General features: G+C 38.7%; 1 protein-coding gene across 1 annotated transcript in view; it reads left to right on the top strand.

The window, feature by feature from the left end:
• The window catches only part of arhgap42b (Rho GTPase activating protein 42b), an 82,336-nt gene that overhangs the window by 33,617 nt on the left and 26,219 nt on the right, over nucleotides 1-22,500 (top strand). The window contains exon 4 of the mRNA XM_080510087.1: nucleotides 20,218-20,289. Within this exon, the coding sequence (XP_080366213.1) occupies nucleotides 20,218-20,289 (72 nt within the window). The remainder of the gene's footprint in view (nucleotides 1-20,217; nucleotides 20,290-22,500) is intronic.

The raw sequence follows: 22,500 nt of genomic DNA, 5'->3' as shown, positions 1-22,500 counted from the left end.
AGTGACAATTGTGAGCAGCCAGAAAACTGTACGACAACAACCAAAATGCACCAGAGCATGGAAATAAAATCAATAAATCAAAGAACGTGTGACGACTTGCAGAAGTTAAAAGATGCAGGTCTTCATTCAACTGTGAAAGCTTTAATAAGTAAAAAAGCTATTCATAGTACACACACGCTTCTCCACAGCCCTCTCTGTTTGCTTGAAAAGCATCCTCCGTGCCCCTTCTCGTTTTCTCTTCACCTCGCTCACTTTTGTATCATCTGATCTCAAGAAAATGCAAAAAAATGAGGCTGTGATCTGTGCACTTTGAGCTCACTGTCATGGCACTGATGCAAGAAGAAGCACACGTTCTCTATTTGCGCGTGTTTCAATCTCTCAGGGAACGTAATCTGGCAATGCAGCTAATGTCACATGTAAACATAGTATTTTATTTTAAAACCTAGCTGATGTGAAATGTGACTTGTTGATGTAGTTTTTTGTTTTTCCGTGAAGACTCCGCAGGCTGCTGCTCACTGAAACAAGCAGCTTTTCCTGGCTGCTCCCGCAAGTGAACTCTAAATTGATAATGACTCACTCATGTCTTGGGGCCATACGAAATATGATTGACTTTGTTGGATAAACTACAGCAGGTACTTTGTTTATTTTAAAGCAGTTTTTTTTTTCTTTATAGAAAACAGTCTGGTTATACCAAGTTCAGACTTTATGAGGCAGGCTGCCAGACGCACGACTTCACCAAACATATTTCTTGGACTCTCTTCATTGCAGTTTTCACAGCAGCGCCACCTTAGCATAAGTTAAGATCTATAAATAATTAAAGCCCTTAATTATGTAGTCCAGGCAAAATAAGCGTAGTCTCAGCTGTGATAACTCCCATTTAATCAACCTTATTCCCACTATAGCAGTTTAGGCTCCCGTTAAATTGGAGGTGAGAAACTCCTGCTTTTGTAGGAGAACATGGACATTTCACAGACTCTGGGAATTGATCGAGTTTTGGAGAAATGCCACAGCTACACAACCAATGATCGTTTTTCTGAAGGTGATAGTCATTAAACAGTTCTTAAAATTGTACTTTCCCAATCCTGTTGCTTTTCTTTTAGGTTTTCTGTGATATTAACATAATTGGAGCAAACTAGGTAAACACTTTCCAAATACTGCAAATTGCTTGTGGTTGTTTTCCAAATGCAGTAAACACCAAGCTGGACTTATTCTGATGTAATAGTGTAAAAGTTCAAGCTTCATATACCCCCCCCCCCACATTGATGCAACTTTGTGCCAGTACTAATAGGACGGTGTATATTTACTAAAATACTTTGTTATAATCGTGGCTGTGGCTTGGTTGGTAAAGTTTTATTAACTGTTTCTCCACATTCATGTGCTGAATTATCTTTTGGAATAGAAAGAACCCCAAAAGTTGTTTGGCATTGGCAGGCAAGATTGAGATTTTTCCACACACTCATGTTACATCAAAGAATGAATCATAAAAATACCAATTCCCTTACTTCATGTGGTTACTGGTCTCAACTATAATATTCTCTGCTTAAGTATGTGCTTTAGGCCCTTTCTATGCAGAGTTTGCATGTCCTTCCTGTTTGAGGCTGCTTCTACATTTGAGCTGAATAAACTTGTAAAACAACCTGCTGGAATTTGTATCATTTTTCTGTTTCTGATACAGAAAAGTGTGCCAATTGAAAAGTTTTGATGATGATGAATTCCTGCAACCAGGAATCAAAGGAACTGTTAAAAATGCTTTACTTTGCATTTCAGGCCTACTGCACAGAACAGTAAACATTGTTTCTTTGTCATATAAGTGTTCTAAATCAGTAATTACCTATTTCTTTCTGAATGAACTCAAATTGTAGACCCACCCTCCACCCACACCCACACCCTTAAAAAAAATACAAGGAACTTCATAACACACTGTACATGAAATATGCTCTTGTGGTCTTGATGGAGCCTAAAGTCACCCATGAATCTCAATGTGAGTGTGTATGATTATCCGCCTGTCCGTGTTTGTCGCACTGACCTGTAGTTAGTGTACCATGTCTCCACCAGCAGTCCACTGAGACCCTGAGTTGGATAAAGTGATGGATAGATGGACACATTTTCTTGTAAAACCCTTGAAAGTATGGGAATCTTCCATAATTGATTGGCATTTCCAGCAGCCAGCCTGGCTTATTATAAACCCCAGTAATTATGAGGCAATATTGAGAGCCAGCTCGATGGGCCATGATGTAAAGCTGCAGTGCGTCATAATGTTGAAATAAAAGAATCAACCAACTTTGATAGAAGCAGAATTAGGAAAGCTCTTGAGTGTTGGACGAGTCATTAAACATTCAACAGCATTTTACAGGAAGAGAAGAGGGAGGGAATATCTTGCAAAAATAATCCAATAATAATTCTGTGACAATGATATTGCACAGTTTAGGAGACAAAAGAACAATAACCCATAGACCCGACACAGAAGTGAGGAAATTCATTTTTTCATTTCTTCAAATTGTATTCTCAAAATATTGTACATGTTCCTACTGCATTTGTAATGTGCTGCTTGATTTCGTATCGCACACATCCACTGAGTGCTGCAGCTTTATTAACCTTTTTAATTGCAATCTACAGACAGCCTCAGTTCTTGATATGGAGGAACTACTGCGAGACCACTCACACTAATTATGTCTGTCAAGTGAGATCCACTGGTGTCAGATGTTGGAGAATTGTTTGTTGTGCGATGCCGTCGTACAGATAAAGGTGTCCGAAAGGTTTTCCGTATGCATGGCAACGATTTGAAAACGATGTCCGTTTACACGTAAAAGCTGAAAATTATGTTGTTTTCACGTAGGGCCTCTCGTGGGTGCTGTTCACGGACATTCATATGGACAGACAACCAAGTTGGATTGCTAGTCTGGGTAACCCTCAACTATAAAACGTCCTCAAAAAGTTGCACCTCCAGTTGTTCAGAGCACCGCTATCATGTAAACGGAGACCCAACGAACGTTTTGTATGTGTAAACAGAGCCTGAAACAACAAAACGGCAAAACCCATCCATGTTCATGAATATGGATGGACGACCTTTGATATACCTGTTTTGTTGCAGCTATTAGATAATTAATGTTTTGCTGACATATGTTCATTTGTTTAATGGTCGCTTGCATTTACAGCAAACTCAGCCCTTCGAAATAATGATGTCGTCAGTGGTCAGCAAAATGCAGTCAAGCAGAGAAAGAAATAACGGTTCGAAAAGCATAAAATCCTACTTTTTTTCCTTTCCTGCTTGTCATTTATTAGTTAGCTGTACTGTGAATTGGATGTGATTTTGTTTGTGTCCCTCTCACAGCTGTTATATATAGTTTATATATAGTACTGATGATCTAAACATAATGCATGAAACGCATTCGAAGACCCAAACAAGGATGATGGTTTCAAACTACAATAGGGAAGGGAATTATATTTGATTGTCAGAGAGCGATGACTCACATGCACTGATCAATTGTCTCTCATCGGCTCTGACACTGTTGGCTGCAAATCATGAAAGTTTAGAAGATTGTCAAAGCACTTCATGCTAAAACTGTTTTATATTAAACCTGAGAAAGCATGAGGAGAAAAGTTGATAGTTTCAATTTGTGCATCCGGTCTGGAGAAGAAGGGTAAAAATGTGCAGAGGACCAGAACATTTCATCCAAAGTTTTTGTGTAATTTGACAGCCGTTGGTCTGCAGAACTTAATTAGTGTATTTCAAACCAACACATGCACTCCAAATGTGTTAAAGCTTCCACGAACAAGTGAAGTACACCGTCCTCACATCATGAAACACTGGGAGACGTACCAGTCGAGACTTGACTCTCTGCTGCACTCAAACCACAATCACTGCCATATGGTGTTTCTATTTTGAAGGTTTGTTACTCCTAATAGATTACAGCAGACAGATGTAGCGGTCGCAATATGCCATGGGGGTAAAAAAAAAACCCACACTGGTCACGTTTGAGCGGGTGCACATTTTCGGGGCCAGTTCCCTCAAATCAAATCCCCGTTCCTCAATGACACCCAGTTTCACTTTTACATGTGTGAATCACTTCTCAAAAAGCAGATGGAGAGGAGACCTGCATTTGACAAATGTGTGCTGTGTGGTTTGTCCACAAGAAAGCTGTGTCTGCTGCATGGAGGAGACTGTAACTGGAAGCCCAGTTTCTGCAGGCTTTGTCGAGCATGAAGTGTTTTGTTGTCTGCTGGCTTGGCAGCTGTCCAGGCCTCAAATCTTTTTTTTTTTTTTTGCTTGGCATTTTCTGATTGGCTTGTCTTCCACCCAGGTGTTTTATTCCACATGAAAACTTCACAAATTCGATCTCCTTAAAAAAAAAGTAAAAGAGGAAAGATTCCTTCTATAATTCCCCTGTCGATAATCCGTTCAGCTGCATCAAAAAAGTGAAAGTGGCTGAAGTTCTGCATGGTTTGAGAGGGTTCAGCACTGCTGAGCTTGGATGGCATTTAGGAGAGGAAGGGCAGCGCCCTGGTGTTGTGGCTTTCGGAGTGATGATCAAGTCCCCCTGGGAGGGAGCCTTTTATGGCAACAGTTTAAAACAGATTGGGTTTTCCTGTTTTTGTCTATGAGAGTCAGTGAAAAAGTCACGTCGGGTTTTGTTTTTTGTTTTTGTTTTTTTGTATCTATACTCTATTAAATGGCATTTTATGGATATTTCTTCTGCATTTCCAACAACACCTTTTAATGAATAGGAGTACTTGTTGACTTTGTTCTTTTTTAATCAATTTTTCAGCTTTTCTGCTTATGACTTCTGGCCTGCTGCCACCAGGTATAATGAAATGTTGTCATAATGAAGTGAAATACAATCCGTTGTCAACACAGTCGAGTGCATTTAAAGTTCCATCTGACTGGCCATGCAAAACATGAATGCACTGTACATGGCATTTTCCAGTTCAGTGAGACTTTTTTATAATGCATATCACAAATATCAATTTCAAGTGAGGAAATGTACCGATCAAGGATATTTCCAATCATGGTCTTATGAAGGAAGATGAGTCAAGAGATCACTGGTTAAAATTAAGTTGGGTTGCTTAAATGCTGTGTTGTTTTGGATTTGTCGATATATGTGAGCCCACTGTGCTTGTTGTTCTGCAGGAAAATCTGTGCACAAACTTAATATCACGCTTCAGAGTTGTTGTACATTTTCTTCTAGATATTCATCGTGGTGCTTGGGTTGTAAAGTGAAATCAACCATTCAGATTGCCATCTTTCACTCCCTCAAAAAACTTGTATACTTTCACCTTGCTGCTTTACAGGGAGTCCTTTCACTCCCCTGTCATTCATGCTTGCTCATGCAGGTTGTTTTTTTTCTGCTCTTTATTGTATTTTATTTTCTGGAATGAGGAAAAAGTTCACATCACATGCTATCAGATCCGGACTGATGTTGTCCTTATGTCTGGGTTATCACTGCCTCGTGCAGAAGCGCTCGCTCCCCTCCTTTTGAGACGTGCATATTAAACTTAGAGGAAAATACTTCAACAAATAGATGCAAGCAACAAATACTACTTCAGATAATGCAGGTAAACTCTGGTGTGTAAAACAGTTTGTTTATCTGGAGTCGTGAGCCATTTATGTGCCTTTCTGCTCAGAAAAAAAGAAATACAGTCAAAGTTTCAGGTCCAACACAGCAAATATTCTTTAATAATTTCTGCAAATAAAAGTTGTGGGGAGTCAGATGAGATTATGTCTCTCAGAATAACTATGCTACTTCTGCTTCTGCATATTACTGAAGGCGAACACATTATATGGTTCATATGGATTCTTTTACATTTCAGTTAAATACAACATTAAGTTTGCACTTGTATTTATATGTGCAATACTTTAATAGACCAGCCTCTTGAAGCTATAAAGACAGTGAGAGACTCAAGTTCCCATTACACCCATTGTCAGTTTTGTATCCCCCAATTAATCTCAAGCCCCGTTTTCATGGCAACGTTTCAAGTGGCCCTGCATTGATTTAGCATTTTAATTCCAGGAACTGCAACATTTTGAAAAGGATGTCTGTTTACAAGGAAATGGTGGAAAAGTTGAAAATGCTGAAGTTAGCATGGCACGCCAAGAGTCTGCTGTAAAAAATTTTTTATAATGAAACCACACACACATGCACGCATCGAACAATATGCCAAAACAATAACAATGGAGTACACAGACATTCGTATAGACAGATGACAAAGTTGGAGTGTTATTATCGTGACTCACAACTATAAAACTATTAAGTCCCAGGACAATATGGACTGGGAGTCATGACATTATGGACATCACCATCGGTTTTGCGAGGTAGCAGCGGTTCAGAAAAGTTGTGTTTTCAACATGGAGAGTTGGAGCATTTATAAAACTTACACCTGGGTAGCCCTTTTCAAAAAGTTGAATTTTTAGTGGTTCCCAGCACCATTGTTTTGGAAATAGAACACCCAAAGCGCAACAACTTGAAATGGTGTAAACAGTCACCATTTCAAGGTCCTTTAGGACTGGCACAAAGTCCTTAGGGAGAACATGTAAAGTTTGCAAGAAGACCAAAAAGCCCTGGACTCAAACCAGGTATAATCTTCATGCGAGTTGAGAGTTCTACCCACTAATTCAGTCTGTGGCCTTGAGGTCAAACTTTTGCATCATGTCAGATACTTTTGTTTTCTTGTTTTTGTATCTATATCTATTTGTTTATTTTTTTTATTTTTTTTTAATTCAAGTGCTCCAGGAGTTTTGGCTTCTGTTGCAGTCAGTGAAATAATAATGTGATAGACAAAGAATGTAAAAACAATGAATAAAATTAAGTCCCTATTTTATCTTACTCTGCGAGCTGTGGAAGCGTATTTATTTTATTTTATTTTTTCACATTTATAAGAGTAAGATGCATCTTCTTCAGGAAAAACCCCTTGGAGTCATTCAAGTGCTGACTTGCTGCTCTGTGTTGCTTTTATTTCCCACGTTGAGAGTTTTTCCCGGTTGACACTTTATTTAAACACTCACAATTACATATAATTTGTCTGTTTGCCACAGGGCTAAAACCAAATAATATAGTGTGTCTGAGTCGTGTGCTGCTGCTGTTTTTATGTGGGGTTTTTTTTTGTCTCCCTGGATTTAACAGTACAGTAACTCTGCTCTGCGGGCTTTCAATGTGCTGCCCTGTGAACTGAGGAATGTCCCGTTGACCCTGAAACAGCACTGTGAAATAAAGGCAGCCATTGTTCTTAGCCAAATCCGTGGCGGCCTGTTTAATGAAAGCTTGACAAGTATTTGAAAAGAACATTATCAAACCTTTGAGCTGTTCACTTCAATGCAAAACTAAACTAAACCTCAGTTTGCATGGGCCAAGATTTCACTCGGTATATATTCACCTCCATCACCGACACATGTATGCTGAATGTCAAAATATTAAAGCCGTCCAGATGCTACTTGAATATCAGCCAGCCTATTGAATATAAACTATATTTTGGTTACAGTATTGTTTTTCACAAAAATCCCCAGTGACATGCATAATTCAAAGTGAAATCCACTCTTACAATACAAAAACAAATGCAAGAAGTTTTCTCTCCCTATAAAACATTTAGGAAATTATAATGATAGTTTGTTTTGACAATTTGAGGTCAGAGGAAATACATGGTGTCTTTAAATTCCACCTCGGTGTTCATTGAATCTATGTGAAGCTGACACCCTTATTGGAAACAGATGGCTGCAAAGTCATTCAAACTGTGAAATATGTTCTGTCTGTAAAAACCTAACTTTTCCACCACAGTGAGCCAGATATAATGATAGTGTTGGTACACATTTTGACGAGAGATGTTCCCGGTGACTAATTTCTTTGTCAAATAAAGACAGATTTTAATTATGACTGATTGATTAGTCACCAAAAAAAACCAAAAGGCTGCGAAAACAGTCAAAATTCAACATACAGTAAAACCTCTGATGTAGGAAGCAGTGATTATTTAGATCTCAAACTAATCTCCTGACACCACAATGTCGGAATGTTCAAATAATCTGGTCCAACCCAAGTATTTCGGCCGTTTCAATGTCGCTCAGCTTGAAATTTGCCAGGAAAACCTGTACGTTGTCTGCGTTCGGCAGGTTGTCCACTCATTAAGGTCGGTTAACAGTTAAAGATGTCTCCGTACACAGTGACATGTCCGCCCAGTACAGGGTGTCCGCTCTTACCGAGTCCACTCATCAGAGGGTCTACTGTAATTGTGTAAATAAGGAGCCATTTGAAGCCTTTAATCTCAATCTTAACTATCTCTGACTTTAATTCCTTCTGAAGTACAAGGTTCTTTGATCTGTCAGGGTTGTCAAGCATAAGGCCTGTGGAACAAAACCGACCATCAAGAGGCTCCAATCCAGCCGACAAACCACAAAGCAAATTGCGTAAACTTCAAAGAAAATATACATTTTTAATTTTGGTGGTAAACATACTGTATTGATCCCCTTGGAGAAATGTCTACCCATCGGTAGGCAGCCACACAGCAAGGCCCTCAGGGGGAGCTCATGGGGGCCAAGGGTCTTGCTCAGGAACCCAGTGCCGATGCTTTTTTGGGAATGTGAGAGAAAAGACGCACACAGAACTGTCCTACCATGCAGCCATAAATTGTATCTTTTACATTTGTATTCAAACTCAATGTATTAGATAACTTGTTGATGCTTTTACCTTCAACACATTGGTTCTAACTTTTAAGAATTAAGTTGATCAAAAATTGTCACCATTTCAAATATTGTCCATCATTGCCCGGATTTCATTTATTACTACCCACGTTCCTTTTGTCTATGCTTTCCCATGTATCGTTTAAGTGAAACAGGGTCACAGATCTGTCTAATAGAATGTTTTCTCTGTGTCTGGAAACATCTGCGTCTCGGAGAGTGTGAAAAGCAAAGCAGGCATTTAGACTGCCTCTTGAAGAGCTGTTTGCTGACATAATGTATTTCCTGTCGCTAGTCTGTGCTGAGAAGAAAGCCAGCCAGGCATGCTGAAATACCTCTCCACGCTGAGAACTTTTATATTCCAATATATCAACCTGCAGGTTCACTAGACCTACATTAATTGATACATAAAATACGGTACTTAAATATCCACATTATCTCAGCCAACCAATTGTCCTGCCCGGTGCCAGTTTTACCAACCTCCTGACAGCCAGCTCCATTATCTTAGGATCCAACTGGATATTATTATGACAGTAGTTGGGTTGCTGTTGTAAATAGTTTGTCTCGGTGTGCCAGGACTGCAGTGTGAGGAAAGAAGCACTTTTGCACTGACTCTACATAATGTGGCGTACTCACAAACACCTGACAGGCAGCACAGCCCTCTGTTTTGACACAGGTATAATAAGTATTGCTATTTTTGAATCGTTATTTTCCCTATTTTGAGGGATACATACAATTCGTTATCTTTATCTTATCAATCATGGGCTATTGCAAGATGACATCAATGTTTAAAAATGTTTTATATTGTACTTTTAATAGATTGAGCTGGAAAACTGATTTTCAAAGCCTTGAAATTAGCAATAGACTAGTCAACCAGTTAATGCTTGTCGTGCCACATTATGTAATAATGGTGCAATATGTAATATTGTAATACATTTTCAAATCATTATGTAATAAAACCACATTTTGTAATACAATTCTTGAATGCATTTTCTAATAAACTTGTTACATATTGCAACAGTTATTACAAAATGTTGATATTCCACTTTTTTTTAGCAAAGTTTAATAATTTGGTGCATTATGCAATCAATTTGGACCTTTATACATATACATGGTTCTATGTTTAATCATGAGAAAATAATTAAGATTTAGTTGGACTCGAGTTATATGTCACGCTTTGCTTTTGCTCATTTCCTGCCAACCTAGCAATGGTAGAACACAGGACGCTAGATCAGGTTGAACTTTTTAGATCACCTGTTATTGTGGCTCGTAGATTTTTAAAGTTACAAGCCATCAGTATTTCCAACAGCCATTTCTTTTTTCTTGAAGAAATGAAACCAGATTGTAAGTGTCACTGAGTGCATTTAATCATTTAGCCTGCATTTTTTTAAATAACTTTGGAACAAGTTATAACAAAATGCGGAAAAGATTATTGGAAAATGCGGCCTTATTACATAATGAGTGAAAAATGTATTGAATAATAGATCATTATTACATAATGTGGCGCTATAATGCTCCCTGTTCTTCTGCGTCCCTTGCTAGATAAGATATGACAAGTGCACAGTCTCGTGGCATGAGCTCATTTATGGCCAGCTGGACATGCTAATGGATGGTTCTGAGCTGCCACAACATAAGAAAGCAGAGGTGCCCACTTATTATAGCCTCCAAGAACGAAAAGGCAATGCTACAGATTTTAATAAGAGCTATGCCCTTTGCAAGATATTCCAGACTAAAGGTTAAATACTAGGATGACACATCTGCAAGAACACGTCGCAAGACACCATAACCAACGTACACCTAATGGCTAAATTAAAATGAGTGGCCGACTGGAAAAAGTTTGTACCAGATTCGTGCTTGTACACGGCAAGTTGTAGCTATTACAAGGCAGACATTAAGATATTGTTAATGAGGATTATAAGGCCCCCTTTACACAGCACCATTTGTCATGTTGCATTTTGGGTGTCCGTTTGCATGGCGATGAAGCTCGAAGCTATTAAAAACACAACTTTTTGAAAACGGCTCCCAGGGTGAAACTTTTCCAAAACGCCCCATCTTCAGGTCGATGGAAGAAAAGACACTCTCCGAGAAACAGTGCGACACTGTAGCAAATTACAAACTACTGTTTATTTTAACAGTATATTACCGTATTTTGGATTATGGTATATGACCATAAAATAACAGTGGCAGTTGTGGTTATTTTACAACACATCTTCCATAATTTATTTACACGGTCCCTGCAAAATAAACTATGTACAAAAACAAACAAAAATGTACTGTTAAGCAATTTACAGTAGATGTGCTGTAAAATTACCATATTTGAGTCACAGTACGTGATAGTAGGAGAACTGTGGGTTCTGCTATATTTTCATTCATATAAATCTTCACAAATTTAAAAACAAATTATGCAGGGCTTCTCAAATACCCAGACCTAATCACGGTTCTGTGCTCAACTGAGGAGAAGTAGCAGGAAGTGTTAGTGGAGGATACGGAGGAGGAAATTAGCAAAGAGTAGACAGAACAACGAGCGCTCACTCTGACGCTGTTTTCAGGAACCAAGAAGCAGAACTCAGAGCAGAGCACTCACTCTAACACCGTTTCCCTGAACTGACAATATAGCACTCTCCCTTTAAACTTATTCAATTCATAACTTATTTCACTTAATAACAAACTGTCTCAGCTGTGTTTGTCTCAGTTTCTATCATCAACATAGGGTTTCTATGCATCCGGCTCAATGAAGAGTCATAATCATTAATTTTTTTTTTGTTATTGCCAATCTTTCCTAACATCTGACCTTGAATAAAACTCAGATGCAGACCTTTAAGTAATAAGTTCAAGAGCCCTAGTATAGAACACAAGAGAATATATACATTGCAATGTGCTCATTTGTACAGCAGACCTTTTAAGATTGGTAACATAGGGAACATTTGTATTAGAAAAATTACAAGATATTGCATAACCATATTTGGAAGAAACTTTCTCCAATTCTATCATTAGTGACAGGCTTTACTGAACTCAGAACGCTGATTTAAAATACCATCTTGAACAGTGTAACAGAACAGTCTCGATTATGAACAAATATTTTGCATGTGAACAATAACAGTTGACGTGGAGACGGAAAAGAGAGGGATAAAGAAAGATTGAACAGTGACTAGTTGACAGCAGCATTTGGCTGGTTTCCTCAGTCAGGTGACAAGTGCCTGCTAAAAAGTCGATCAATCAAATTTGCAGCACGTCTGAAAAAATATGAAAAACTAAAGAAAGGAGAGAAAGAAACAGACCTAATGAAATATCTGAAATGTCAACCTCATGAAACCATCATGTAGACAAACCAACACTAGACACTACCAATTCCAGGAGATAAGTCTAACTTTCCTTTACCTGCTCTGTTGAAGTTCAGGAAGCCAGTTTACATTTTGTCACTAAAAAAAAACAGTGGTCTGAGGAGTTTACTCAGTAAAGAAGAGCTGCCATCAAAATAGAAACATTATCCTGCAGTCATCTGTAAGATGCTGATGGATAATGACTAGACTTGAGAAGGGATGTTAGCGTCTCCCCTGCTTGACAGAAAATACTGTTTTATGCTGTTAAATTACAGCTATTGCTGGTAGCGTTAAATGACTGATTAACCTGTTAATTTACATGTGAGGGATGAATATTTAACAGTATTTTACAATTATTATAAAATACAGTGGGAAACTGTTGTAAATCCACTGTAAATATAGAGCAATTCGTTATAGTGTTCTGTCTAACAAGCTATCTCACTAGCTCGAAACCTAGCGATCCACCTATATTTCTATGGAGATGTTTCGTGACATAGAATCTCAGTCATGTCATTATTTTGCCTTAAAATCAACTTTTCATTCACAAACACTTAAAAGCCCTTTCTGTTTGTCAATGTTTTTATTTGGAGAAAGTTTTAACAGACTTGTTTATGTCCTAATACATAAACTATGACCACGGCAACTTCAAACACTGGCTTCAACAAATATTACTGGCGACCAAACTAAACTGTGCTTAAAACAGAGAATCCTCCAGGGAACCTCAAAAGCAGACACCGCCTCCATTTTGTACGCTTCTTCTTGCTTAACAGCTTACTTTCCAATAAAGGTGCAGGGCAAATATGTCACATCTCCTCTCACACTGTTGTGTGACTGTGTCTGCAGAAGGTTTGTTTTTTATTTCATAGCTCATAAAACTTAGGGGAGGACGACTTTTCAGCTTGCTGCAGGTGCCAGTGCGGCACCAGATAAAGATTTAGCTCTGCAATGAGATTGTTACCCCTCGCACGCACACACACACACACACACACACACACACACACACACACACACACACACACACACACACACACACACACACACACACACACACACACACACACACACACACACACACACACACCTCCCTGCAAAACGATCAGCAGACAGAAGTGACAGAGACATGGCTATCACGCTCGCTCTCGTATTAAAGGTCATATCACACCGGCAGCATGGGTGTAGGCCATTTTCTTCCGCTGTGATGATCAGGGCAATAATGTTTATTATGCATTTAAGACATTAATTATGTTGTGGGGGCTTTGCTTACATCTGCTTTAATGAGTTAGGCTAATTCTTTTTGGGTGCTGCCGCTGTTACTGTGGTTATTGGTGTGAGTGTTGCTGATTTTCTTATGTGACGCCGCTGGCTACACGAGCTGTAATACGATTCAAGACAACCAAGTGCAAATGTCTGGCACACCGACACGTGCTTTTACGTATGGAAAACAGAAATGTGTTATCCCACACACGAGTGGCTCCAGCAGCTCTTATTAACATTCCCCTACTGCACTTGTCAACATCTCACTCCAGGATTTTGACACTTATTAAACCGAGACAATTGTACATTCACATCAGCTGTGTTTCAGCCTCAAAGGCTTTAGTTGATCATTACCACATGGTATCTAAACTTAGGTGAGCACCAAATGGGAAAATGTAATTGCTTCACGGAACAAAGGCCACTTTCAGTATGCTTACCGAAATCAATAAATTAATATTTATCACCCGGAGACCTCATCATGAGCTCAAGGTGGACACGCAACCTTTATGAGTGTATTCATGATTAAATGGATGGACAGATTAATGTCATGGGTCTCTTGCGGCTAAAGACAAACATGAAGAATATTAGATTTATCTTTTGCTGGCTATTCTGCAAGAAAAACTGGAATTAAGCTTTTATAAATCTATTCATGTGGAACCTAAGGTAGAATGAGGTGTTTTGTCAATGTGGGGCTCTTCATCTCTTAATCTACTCCGTCTCATACAAGCCAACTCAATTTTAATAATGTATCAGAAACATGTTTGTATCAAGTCAGCCAGAAAGAAAATATATGAATATTTAAATAAAATTGGTTGCGTAGTGGATGACGCTTACACTTCGAGTCCTGCCTTCAGGGGCCTTTCTGTTTGAAATGTGCAGTTTTTTTCTTCATGGTTGTAGTTTCATAGCATGTTCCTCGTTGCTTATTTGTTAATGTGATGAGGTAATATAACAAAACTATTAAATCCCATATACCGTTCATTCCTATAACACAAGACTTGAATTATCCCTTAATACCGGGTTAAATATCATGACATTTGGTAGGCAGGTAGTCACTATTGAGGCTAACAGTTGGGCTGACCCTGCCTAATGGCATATTAACAACAGAATAAAGATCCAAAACACACAGATTAAACTGCAAGCTGCTTGAGTCATTTTACTGTATTTTACAGCAGAAGGTTCCATTAAAATTTACTCTGTGTTAAAGATTGTTGCAATTTTTAGTCGTAATTGTATGGTAAAATATAGACCCTTTCATCACGTATGCTCTGCACTGCAACAAAGAAAAACTTTGAAGCTTAAATTCAAGATGTAATTGGACTGCATCTGAACTAAGATGTGTTTGACGCTCATACGTTCGTATATAAACAGCTGAAGGAAAGACAGTGATATTCAACAAAAAATGCTGCTGGGAAAAGCCTTTCCTGAACAACAGATTTCAAATGCATGTTTCAGTTTAATTGTTGTCCTTAGATATTGTTCCAGAATCATTCCACTAAATTATTTATATAAAAGTGATATCGAAGTTGATTGGATGTTTCATATGAATTATAATGCCACAATCTTTTTCAAGGGGTTAAAATGATTTTTGTCTTACTTAGCTTTTCCTAAATTGTCACAGTTGGCAGATTTCACCTGGCAAGCAGTCTCATAAAATAAAAAACAAAACAAAACACCAACAACAACAAAAAAAGCCTCCTACTCGTCAAAGCCCGGTTGCCTTTTTCCAGAACTCTTCACTTGCCTGGAGCCACGTTTGCTTAGATGGCATATGTGCGGGTGAACCCGTAAACAGAAATATTCCTTTTCTTTTGAGTGATGGTGCCGCGGTGACCGAGCAGGCTTTTATGACGCCTCCTCAACCAACAAGAAGGAGAAACGGTGTTTGTGCACGTTTGCATGAGAAGTGATTCGGCTGATTTGTGGGCGAGAAGCCGTTCTTGAGGTGTGTTAAGGCGCTCTTCATCGTGAGGGCATTGTCAAAACAGAGCGGAAAAAAGCCAATAAAAATAATTTACTACATCGTTATAGAGTTCTGTACTGTAACCAGTAAGGTAAAGCACTTTGTGGTTAAACGTTGCATTGCTTATCAGCCACGGGCATGTGAGAGTAGAAAGTAATGTATATAGCTCACTTTTTTTCCTATCTTCAAGCTCTGCGAAACATTTTGTGAACTTCATTAAGCAAATAAGAAATAAGTGCCATTGTAACAGAACCTCACCTGGGAAATTTTTAAATACAGATGTTCTTGTTAAACACTCAAATTTATTACACTACCTGTTTGTGGCCAATAATGTACAAGCACAAAGACTTTCTTGAAATCACCATACATAAATATAGTTAGAGTTTCTTTTTTTCATAAATCACATCAGAAAATGAAAAAACATTTCAATAATTTCCAGGATCTTAATCATTTGAATGCAGTTTATGTATTTAAATGTTTGTTAAGAAATATTGGTGGTGATTAAAATCTTGGATGAATCAAAGGTAAGCGAGAATAATTGATTTGATTGCTTTAGAATTTTTAAAGTGGTGCCAGATACCCACGTTCTTCCTCCACGTGGTCAAAATTATCGCATTGACTTCCATCAAAAATCACCCATTAAAATCTGACTGTCATTACATAAAGTCATGCATTGTGCAGTGTTAGCATTTCATGGATATTGTATTTCTTTTTCACTGAATATTATATAGAATTTATAAATATAATAATATTAAAATTTGATTGCTGATTTTTTTTTTTAACTAGTTATATGTGTATGATGATGTATGAGGATTTTTTTTTTTATTGGCTACAGAGGAAGAAATGGTACAAAATGCACAGATGCTTAGATTTATAAATGTTGTTGAAAGGAAGAATCCCTGCAAAAAAAAAAAAAAAAATTCTGCAATCTTCAATACAACTAAAAATGATCACCAGTCCCCTTCAATCATAGAAAAACGACCGAGGATGGCATAAGTGTTGAGAAAAGCTGCGTAAATGAGCTATTTTATGAGTTCAGGACTTTTGCATAGATGAACGATATTGAGGAAGATAATGTGTCTCTGAACTATTTAGAGAAGATATTTACTTTAGTACCAGTTCTACAGATAGTTTTGATAGGAGCAAATTTCAAATTGTACACTTTGTACTATTCAATTTGATCCGGGCCTTGGTGACATTCGGATCTGTCTCTGCAAATTAACCTTCGAATAGCGCTTTTGATCTGCTTGATATTTGGACTGGTAAAAAGCAGGAGGAAGGGAAATATGGCGCATTGACATTCTTCCCCCTATCTGGTAATGAAATTGCTTAGCGCTATTGCATCCTTTCAAGCATCACACTGTGCTCGCTCATATGGATTTAATCCTGTTGAGCGAGGCTGTTGCCGAGGGCATTCGGCACGATGCCAGTTTGAAAGTAATCTATTGAGTCTTAAATAAGTTGGCCTCTTTCAAGTATGAATATGTGAATCGGCTTATTGGAAATTAATAATCAAACCTGATTCTAACTGTTTCAAATCGTGGCATGCTGATTTCTCTTTTGTATTGATGTGAGCACGATATGTACGTAATACTTGGTATTAACAGGGTTGAGTTCGGATTCAGATGGTTGGTATTTGGGGTGAAAATATGACCAGAAATCAGCAGATGAATTTAAGTTCCTTCATCAGACAAACAACCCTGAAATTGCCTTGAGATGCGCATGTTTTAACAATATAAAATATATGTTATTGTAAGTGAATCTTAGTAAGATCTGCGACCTTCACAGATAATGGACCAAACCCTTGTGGAACAAGCGGGGGGGGGGGGTTAGATTTTATTAGTACATACGATACATTTTTATAAATTAGTCAACATACCTATGTCGCAGGGACAAGCCGTTATTTTTCTAAGTAAAGGTGGTGTGAACCCACTGTTTCCTCCTTGTATTTCTAAATACGCCTGGAGGACAGTTCTTCTATCTTTTACTTGATTTTAAATTTCCCTCTGTAATCTCCAGGGCCACAAGTAGTGCTGTATATTTAATTGTCATGTCCGTTTAACATAAAAAGAAAAAAGCTAATGGAATTAAAGAAGGAAAAAAATCTACATTTGAAGCACGAGTTATTCCACTTGCTTCAATTAGACTGAAAGTCTTTGAGATAAGGCAGAAGAAATGACATTATCACACGGGTAGAGTAGCATAATTCTTGCTGTTGACACAGTTGATAACATGATCACTTTAATATAACTGAAGGATTATAACAGCCGGATTTGATGACCATCGTATGTCCTCTCCGCTCTCACTGGAGTGTCACTCTGTACCAAATTGCCTTGAATTATCCAACTGAAGCACTCGCTTCCTGATGCCTTTGAACCCAATTTTATGATGGCTCATATTAAAAACTCAGAGTGGTTATATGTGAATCCATTTCTGCATATATCTGAATGCATAACAAGCAACCCGGAATGAGGTTAAAACCCGAGTTAACTTGAAGGTGTGTTTTTTCAAATACTTATATCACTTAAGTCACTGTTACTCACATGTGTGCTTCAAACTCCTCTTTTTCGTGATCTGTGAACGTGCCGAGTCAATCAGATCTAAAATTATTATTCCAACATAGAAATAGTGTCAGTCCATGTGCGCTTATTCCCATTTTTGTCTCAATTAACACATTAATTGTGAAATGTCTCGAGCAGCCAGTGACACTATTCCTGTTTGTAGCACAATAGACAGAACAGACTTAATTCTACACATACAAGTGTTAAAATCTGTCACTTATTAACAGTAGACTAATCAATAACTGTTTGTTGTTGTTTTTTTCACATATTCACCTGAGAATAGTGCACAGCAAACATGTCCTTGCAAGAACATTACGGAATGCTTGCATAAATAAATGTTATGCACCAGTGCACCTGTCAGCAGACGGGCAACATGATTATTCATATGCGTCTGAAATCTTATTATTTACCGCTCACTGTAACCTAAACTACTCTGCACAGGGCTTTGTGAAAGTTTCCCATACTTTTAGATGTTTTATTGTGTCCAAATTAATTCTGCCATGTCACGGTGATGCTATATGTGCAGATGGAGCTACACAATAAACCAAAAGTGGATTGTGAATGTCTCCTGCAGTATCAGACACAGCCTGTAAGTCCTATAAATTGTTAATTGAAAACTCTTTTCTGCACATTCTCTCTTTACAGTTTGTCGCAGCCCAGCCAGAACTGTTTGCCCTCACTGCCAACACTATTATCAACAAATGTTCAATTCATGACTGAGATATCGGTGATCATGGATCATGTTTTCTGTCATATTTTGGCAGACTGCTCTACAGCCTTAACATTATGACCAGTGACACATTAAATGAAGACTTTATTTACACTAAATAACCCGACGGACTACTGACTTGTCGAGATTTTACCTGGCTTGCTGGGATTGACTCTCGTGCCAGTACAACCCAGTGTAGCATATGGATGTATGCATCAACATGGATAGAAAAATGGCCTTTTAAAGATTTTATCTAGTTTTACAAGGTGAAAATGTGATGACTAAAACCGCAGCTAGCTGGTGAGTGGAAGCCAAGGCTGACAAATATACATGATGATAAAGAGGCCCCATCTCATAACTTCTTTTAGTGGATCTGGTTTTGGCAGTGAAAGAGAGACTTAAACTATATGTATGATTGGTGTGTATTTTGAGATTGATAGTGAGAAAGGGATTTTAAAATGAAATAGTAAATATTTGGACTAGCGTAGCCATCATAATCTGTAAAAACAGTGGTTTTGTTGAGACCGTTAAAGATCTATCTATATTTAAGGAGCAGATATTCACGGTGTAATTAAAGCGCATTATTACAACAAAGCCGTAGATTCACTCTACAAGCTTGCAACATCCCACATCAGCACGCATGAAAGGAAGAGGAAAACAATGCGGGCTCGGAGAGATTGTAGCATCCTTTGAAGTCACTCATTCTGGCTGCGTGATGGAGCTGACAGGGCTATATTTGGACAATGAAAATGCGCCGTGATTAATGGTTCAAAACAAAAATACATGCTCACAAAGTGTGTGTTCGCAGGGACTGTAGCTATGGATCTGATAGACTGCAACAACACTAAATTAGTGCTGGTATCATAGATGTTTTATACTGCTCAGCCTTTAGTTTTATCACATCTACTCACCTGGCAGAATAACGCCCTAAATCAACCTGAGAGCTAAGTCATTTGTGACAGCGCCTCCCATAGAGCCGCTCCACCAGTTTGATGTCATCTGATCTCGCTGGGTGAGAAGCCCATCCACGAGAAATTCACAAGCACCTTAATGGCAGCTTTTTTTTTTCTTTTTTTTTTCCCCCCAACCGCTCACCCACAAGGATCGAGCGAATGCTGTAATTGGCACAATATATCTCCCCCCTCTTATCAGTTTCTGTGTGGAGTGAAAAGGAGAAGCAGATCCTGGAGAGACCCTTTTTACTTCGGTCATGAGGGCGAATGGGGGGTGTGTGCAGAAATACCATACCACACAAAAATGGAAATGCATTGCAGACTGCACTGGTGAAAGTCCCTCGCCTGACGTTCTGCCTCATATTTCAGTAGCGTTTGACAATGCTGGTGCTTCAGAGCTCACATTAAAAGACTCCATTTTCCCCTGCCTCGGAGGACCATTGTTGAGAGCTCCATCTCATATCTCTGCTGTACTCATTTTGCTCCCTCAGAGTAACACGTTGTTCATTGTCACAGCTTTAAGAGATATTAATGAACGCGATTGCGCTATCCTCCCCGCGTATTTCCACTGCATGTGACTCAAGCTGGATGAATCTCGGCTATAATTTCCTGTTTAACAGATTTGTCAAACAAATGCTTTGTTTGACAAATCCGTATTGGATATGGTTTTTGTGATACTTTCTCTTTATTTCTGATGAGTCCTTTTGAATTATTCAGAGTTATAATGAATCGGATCACATCTCTCATATGGGCTGACATGTGTCTGTTTCACTGTCTTCCCCTTGATTTGTATTTCAGATTCAGAATGCAGATGATGTTTTGATTACTCCCTTGGAAAAATTTCGGAAGGAGCAAATCGGCGCTGCAAAGGTAAGAGACCACCTACATGCACAATTAGCGGCTGAACAGCAGAGGATACCCCATGTGTTTTAACACCCTCATCTTCTCTCCTCATCCCCTTCATCTCCCCGGCATTATGTAAATCATTAATTAAAAGCAAAATGTGACACTGCCAAGACAAGTGGCCTGCTGTTAATTAATCAGACCAGGAGGAGGTATAGACAGACATAGTGATATTAAAAATTATTCGTACTCTATGAGGCTGTAATGTGTCTTGTTTATTGAGGTAAAGGTGGCAGAATGAGCTAAACAATCAGCTATAATGAATCACATTATGTTTATATTTGTTTCATTGAGCTTGAACCCACTTCTGTTGTCCTGTTGTAAATGTATGTTGAATGCTGGACTAAATGCTTTCACATCATGAGATACAATTGTAACTATTGGAATCTATAGGTCAGAAAAGGCACAATGCCCACTCAAACTACTGCCTCAATTTTCAAATATGGGTACAAGATTATAACAAATGATTTTAACCAATGGAGACGGCTTCTACATGTTACTACCAATCATTACCTTCGTAACAAAAATTGGAAGACCGTTATGTTTTTGGCTGCATGTATTTATTTACTCTCCAATTAACGTTTGGGGCAGGTTGTGTTTTTGCCTACGTTTATTTATTAATTTATTGCTTTGTATTTTACCAACTTTTTTGCCAAAAATATTAACCCGAATTGTATGAAACCAACAAACCAATAAATCCCCAACAAACTGCAAGAAAAAAAAAGGTCCTATGCAAAGAGTATGGGATAGGCACTTCATGGATGAGACCAAAGCAGATCAATGCCTCTTGCCATGGAGACGCTCACTGCTCAGTGTTTCACACAGTGATGTCACTACTTCACAGGCGAGGTAACATCGATATGAGATAACGGCTAACATGCGAGCAATGCTTACTCGGTTCGGCAAACAAATGTGGCGTTGGTGAAGGTCGTCGCTCTCAGTGCTCATTCTCGTCCACTATAGCTTATCATGCATATCCACCCACCAACAACAAACAGGCTACAGAGTGGTATAAGTTACCATCTTATCCAATTTATTCCAAAGAAACGCAATACATCAATAAGTCGGCACCATTAAGCTCAACATTAAAAATGGAGCCGAAACACGGGAAGCATAAAATAACCATGTGACCATCATGCTTCTGGTGCTGTCACCTCCTGTAGTCATGGGAACATGAGGCTCCACCCTATTAGGCCTGTCAGCCATAAGCTCGGTCCCGTGTACACAATAGCATTTCAAGTGACAATGCATCGTTGTCGCATTTTCGTTATAGAAATGGTTTGCGTTTGCAATTTTGAAAATTATGTCAGTTTCCACAGAAACAGCAGAAACCCTGTGGTTAACGTGCCAGGAATCAAGTTGGCACTGGTTTTTGGAATGAAAAACACATACGTGCAGTAGAGAACAATGCGCTAAAAACCGTAACAATGGGAGTACATGACATTCGTACAGACAACAAAGTTGGATTGCTATTATAAATACTAAAGATTTTCCTTCCACTCAAATTAAAAGGTAATGAATCATTCTGGGAAAAGGACATTAGACCCTGTACCCACCCCCCACCCCCCCCAGCCCACCCCAAACAAACACTGATTTAAATATAGTTATAGCTTTTTTTCTTTGTATTCAAAAAAAAAAAACTGGTAAAGCAGTTGAAACAATTGAAACGTGTAATTGCATTATCCAGCAACATATGAAATGCATTTCTAATTCAATAATAGTAAGGTTGCAGTCCCTGAAACCTTTTTCTGTAATCAGATTACTGTAATCCTGTTACACCCTCCCCTCACGTCCAGAGGATTGATGGGAAGTGGGGACTCGGTGGAGAGTGCTGCTTGCAGGCGTCCCGGCTCGTGTGTTGGACAGAAGGTGGCTGCAAAGAACAGTGTGGGTTTGTTGCTACAAGCTATCCTTTCATTCCCGGCCAATGCCAAGGCATAAAATGAAAGTGCATCAGCTTGTTTGTGGTCATTCCCTGGGTGAGATCACAGGAACGAGCTGGTGGAAACTCACGCCTGTATGCAGCTCTCCCACTGAGTTTGTGAGTCCGCTGCTAACTCTTGCTATGAATCATTTGCACATCTTTGCCCGAGTGAGGGGCATCGAGCCTCAAAGTCCAACTTCTTTTTATTTATTTATTTGTTTGTTTCACTTGAGAGCCACTGCTCTGCAAAAATA

Source organism: Blennius ocellaris (genome assembly GCF_963422515.1).
Source record: "Blennius ocellaris genome assembly, chromosome: 2".
In the NCBI taxonomy this organism is placed as follows: domain Eukaryota; kingdom Metazoa; phylum Chordata; class Actinopteri; order Blenniiformes; family Blenniidae; genus Blennius; species Blennius ocellaris.
This window is presented reverse-complemented; position numbering and strand designations above follow the sequence as displayed.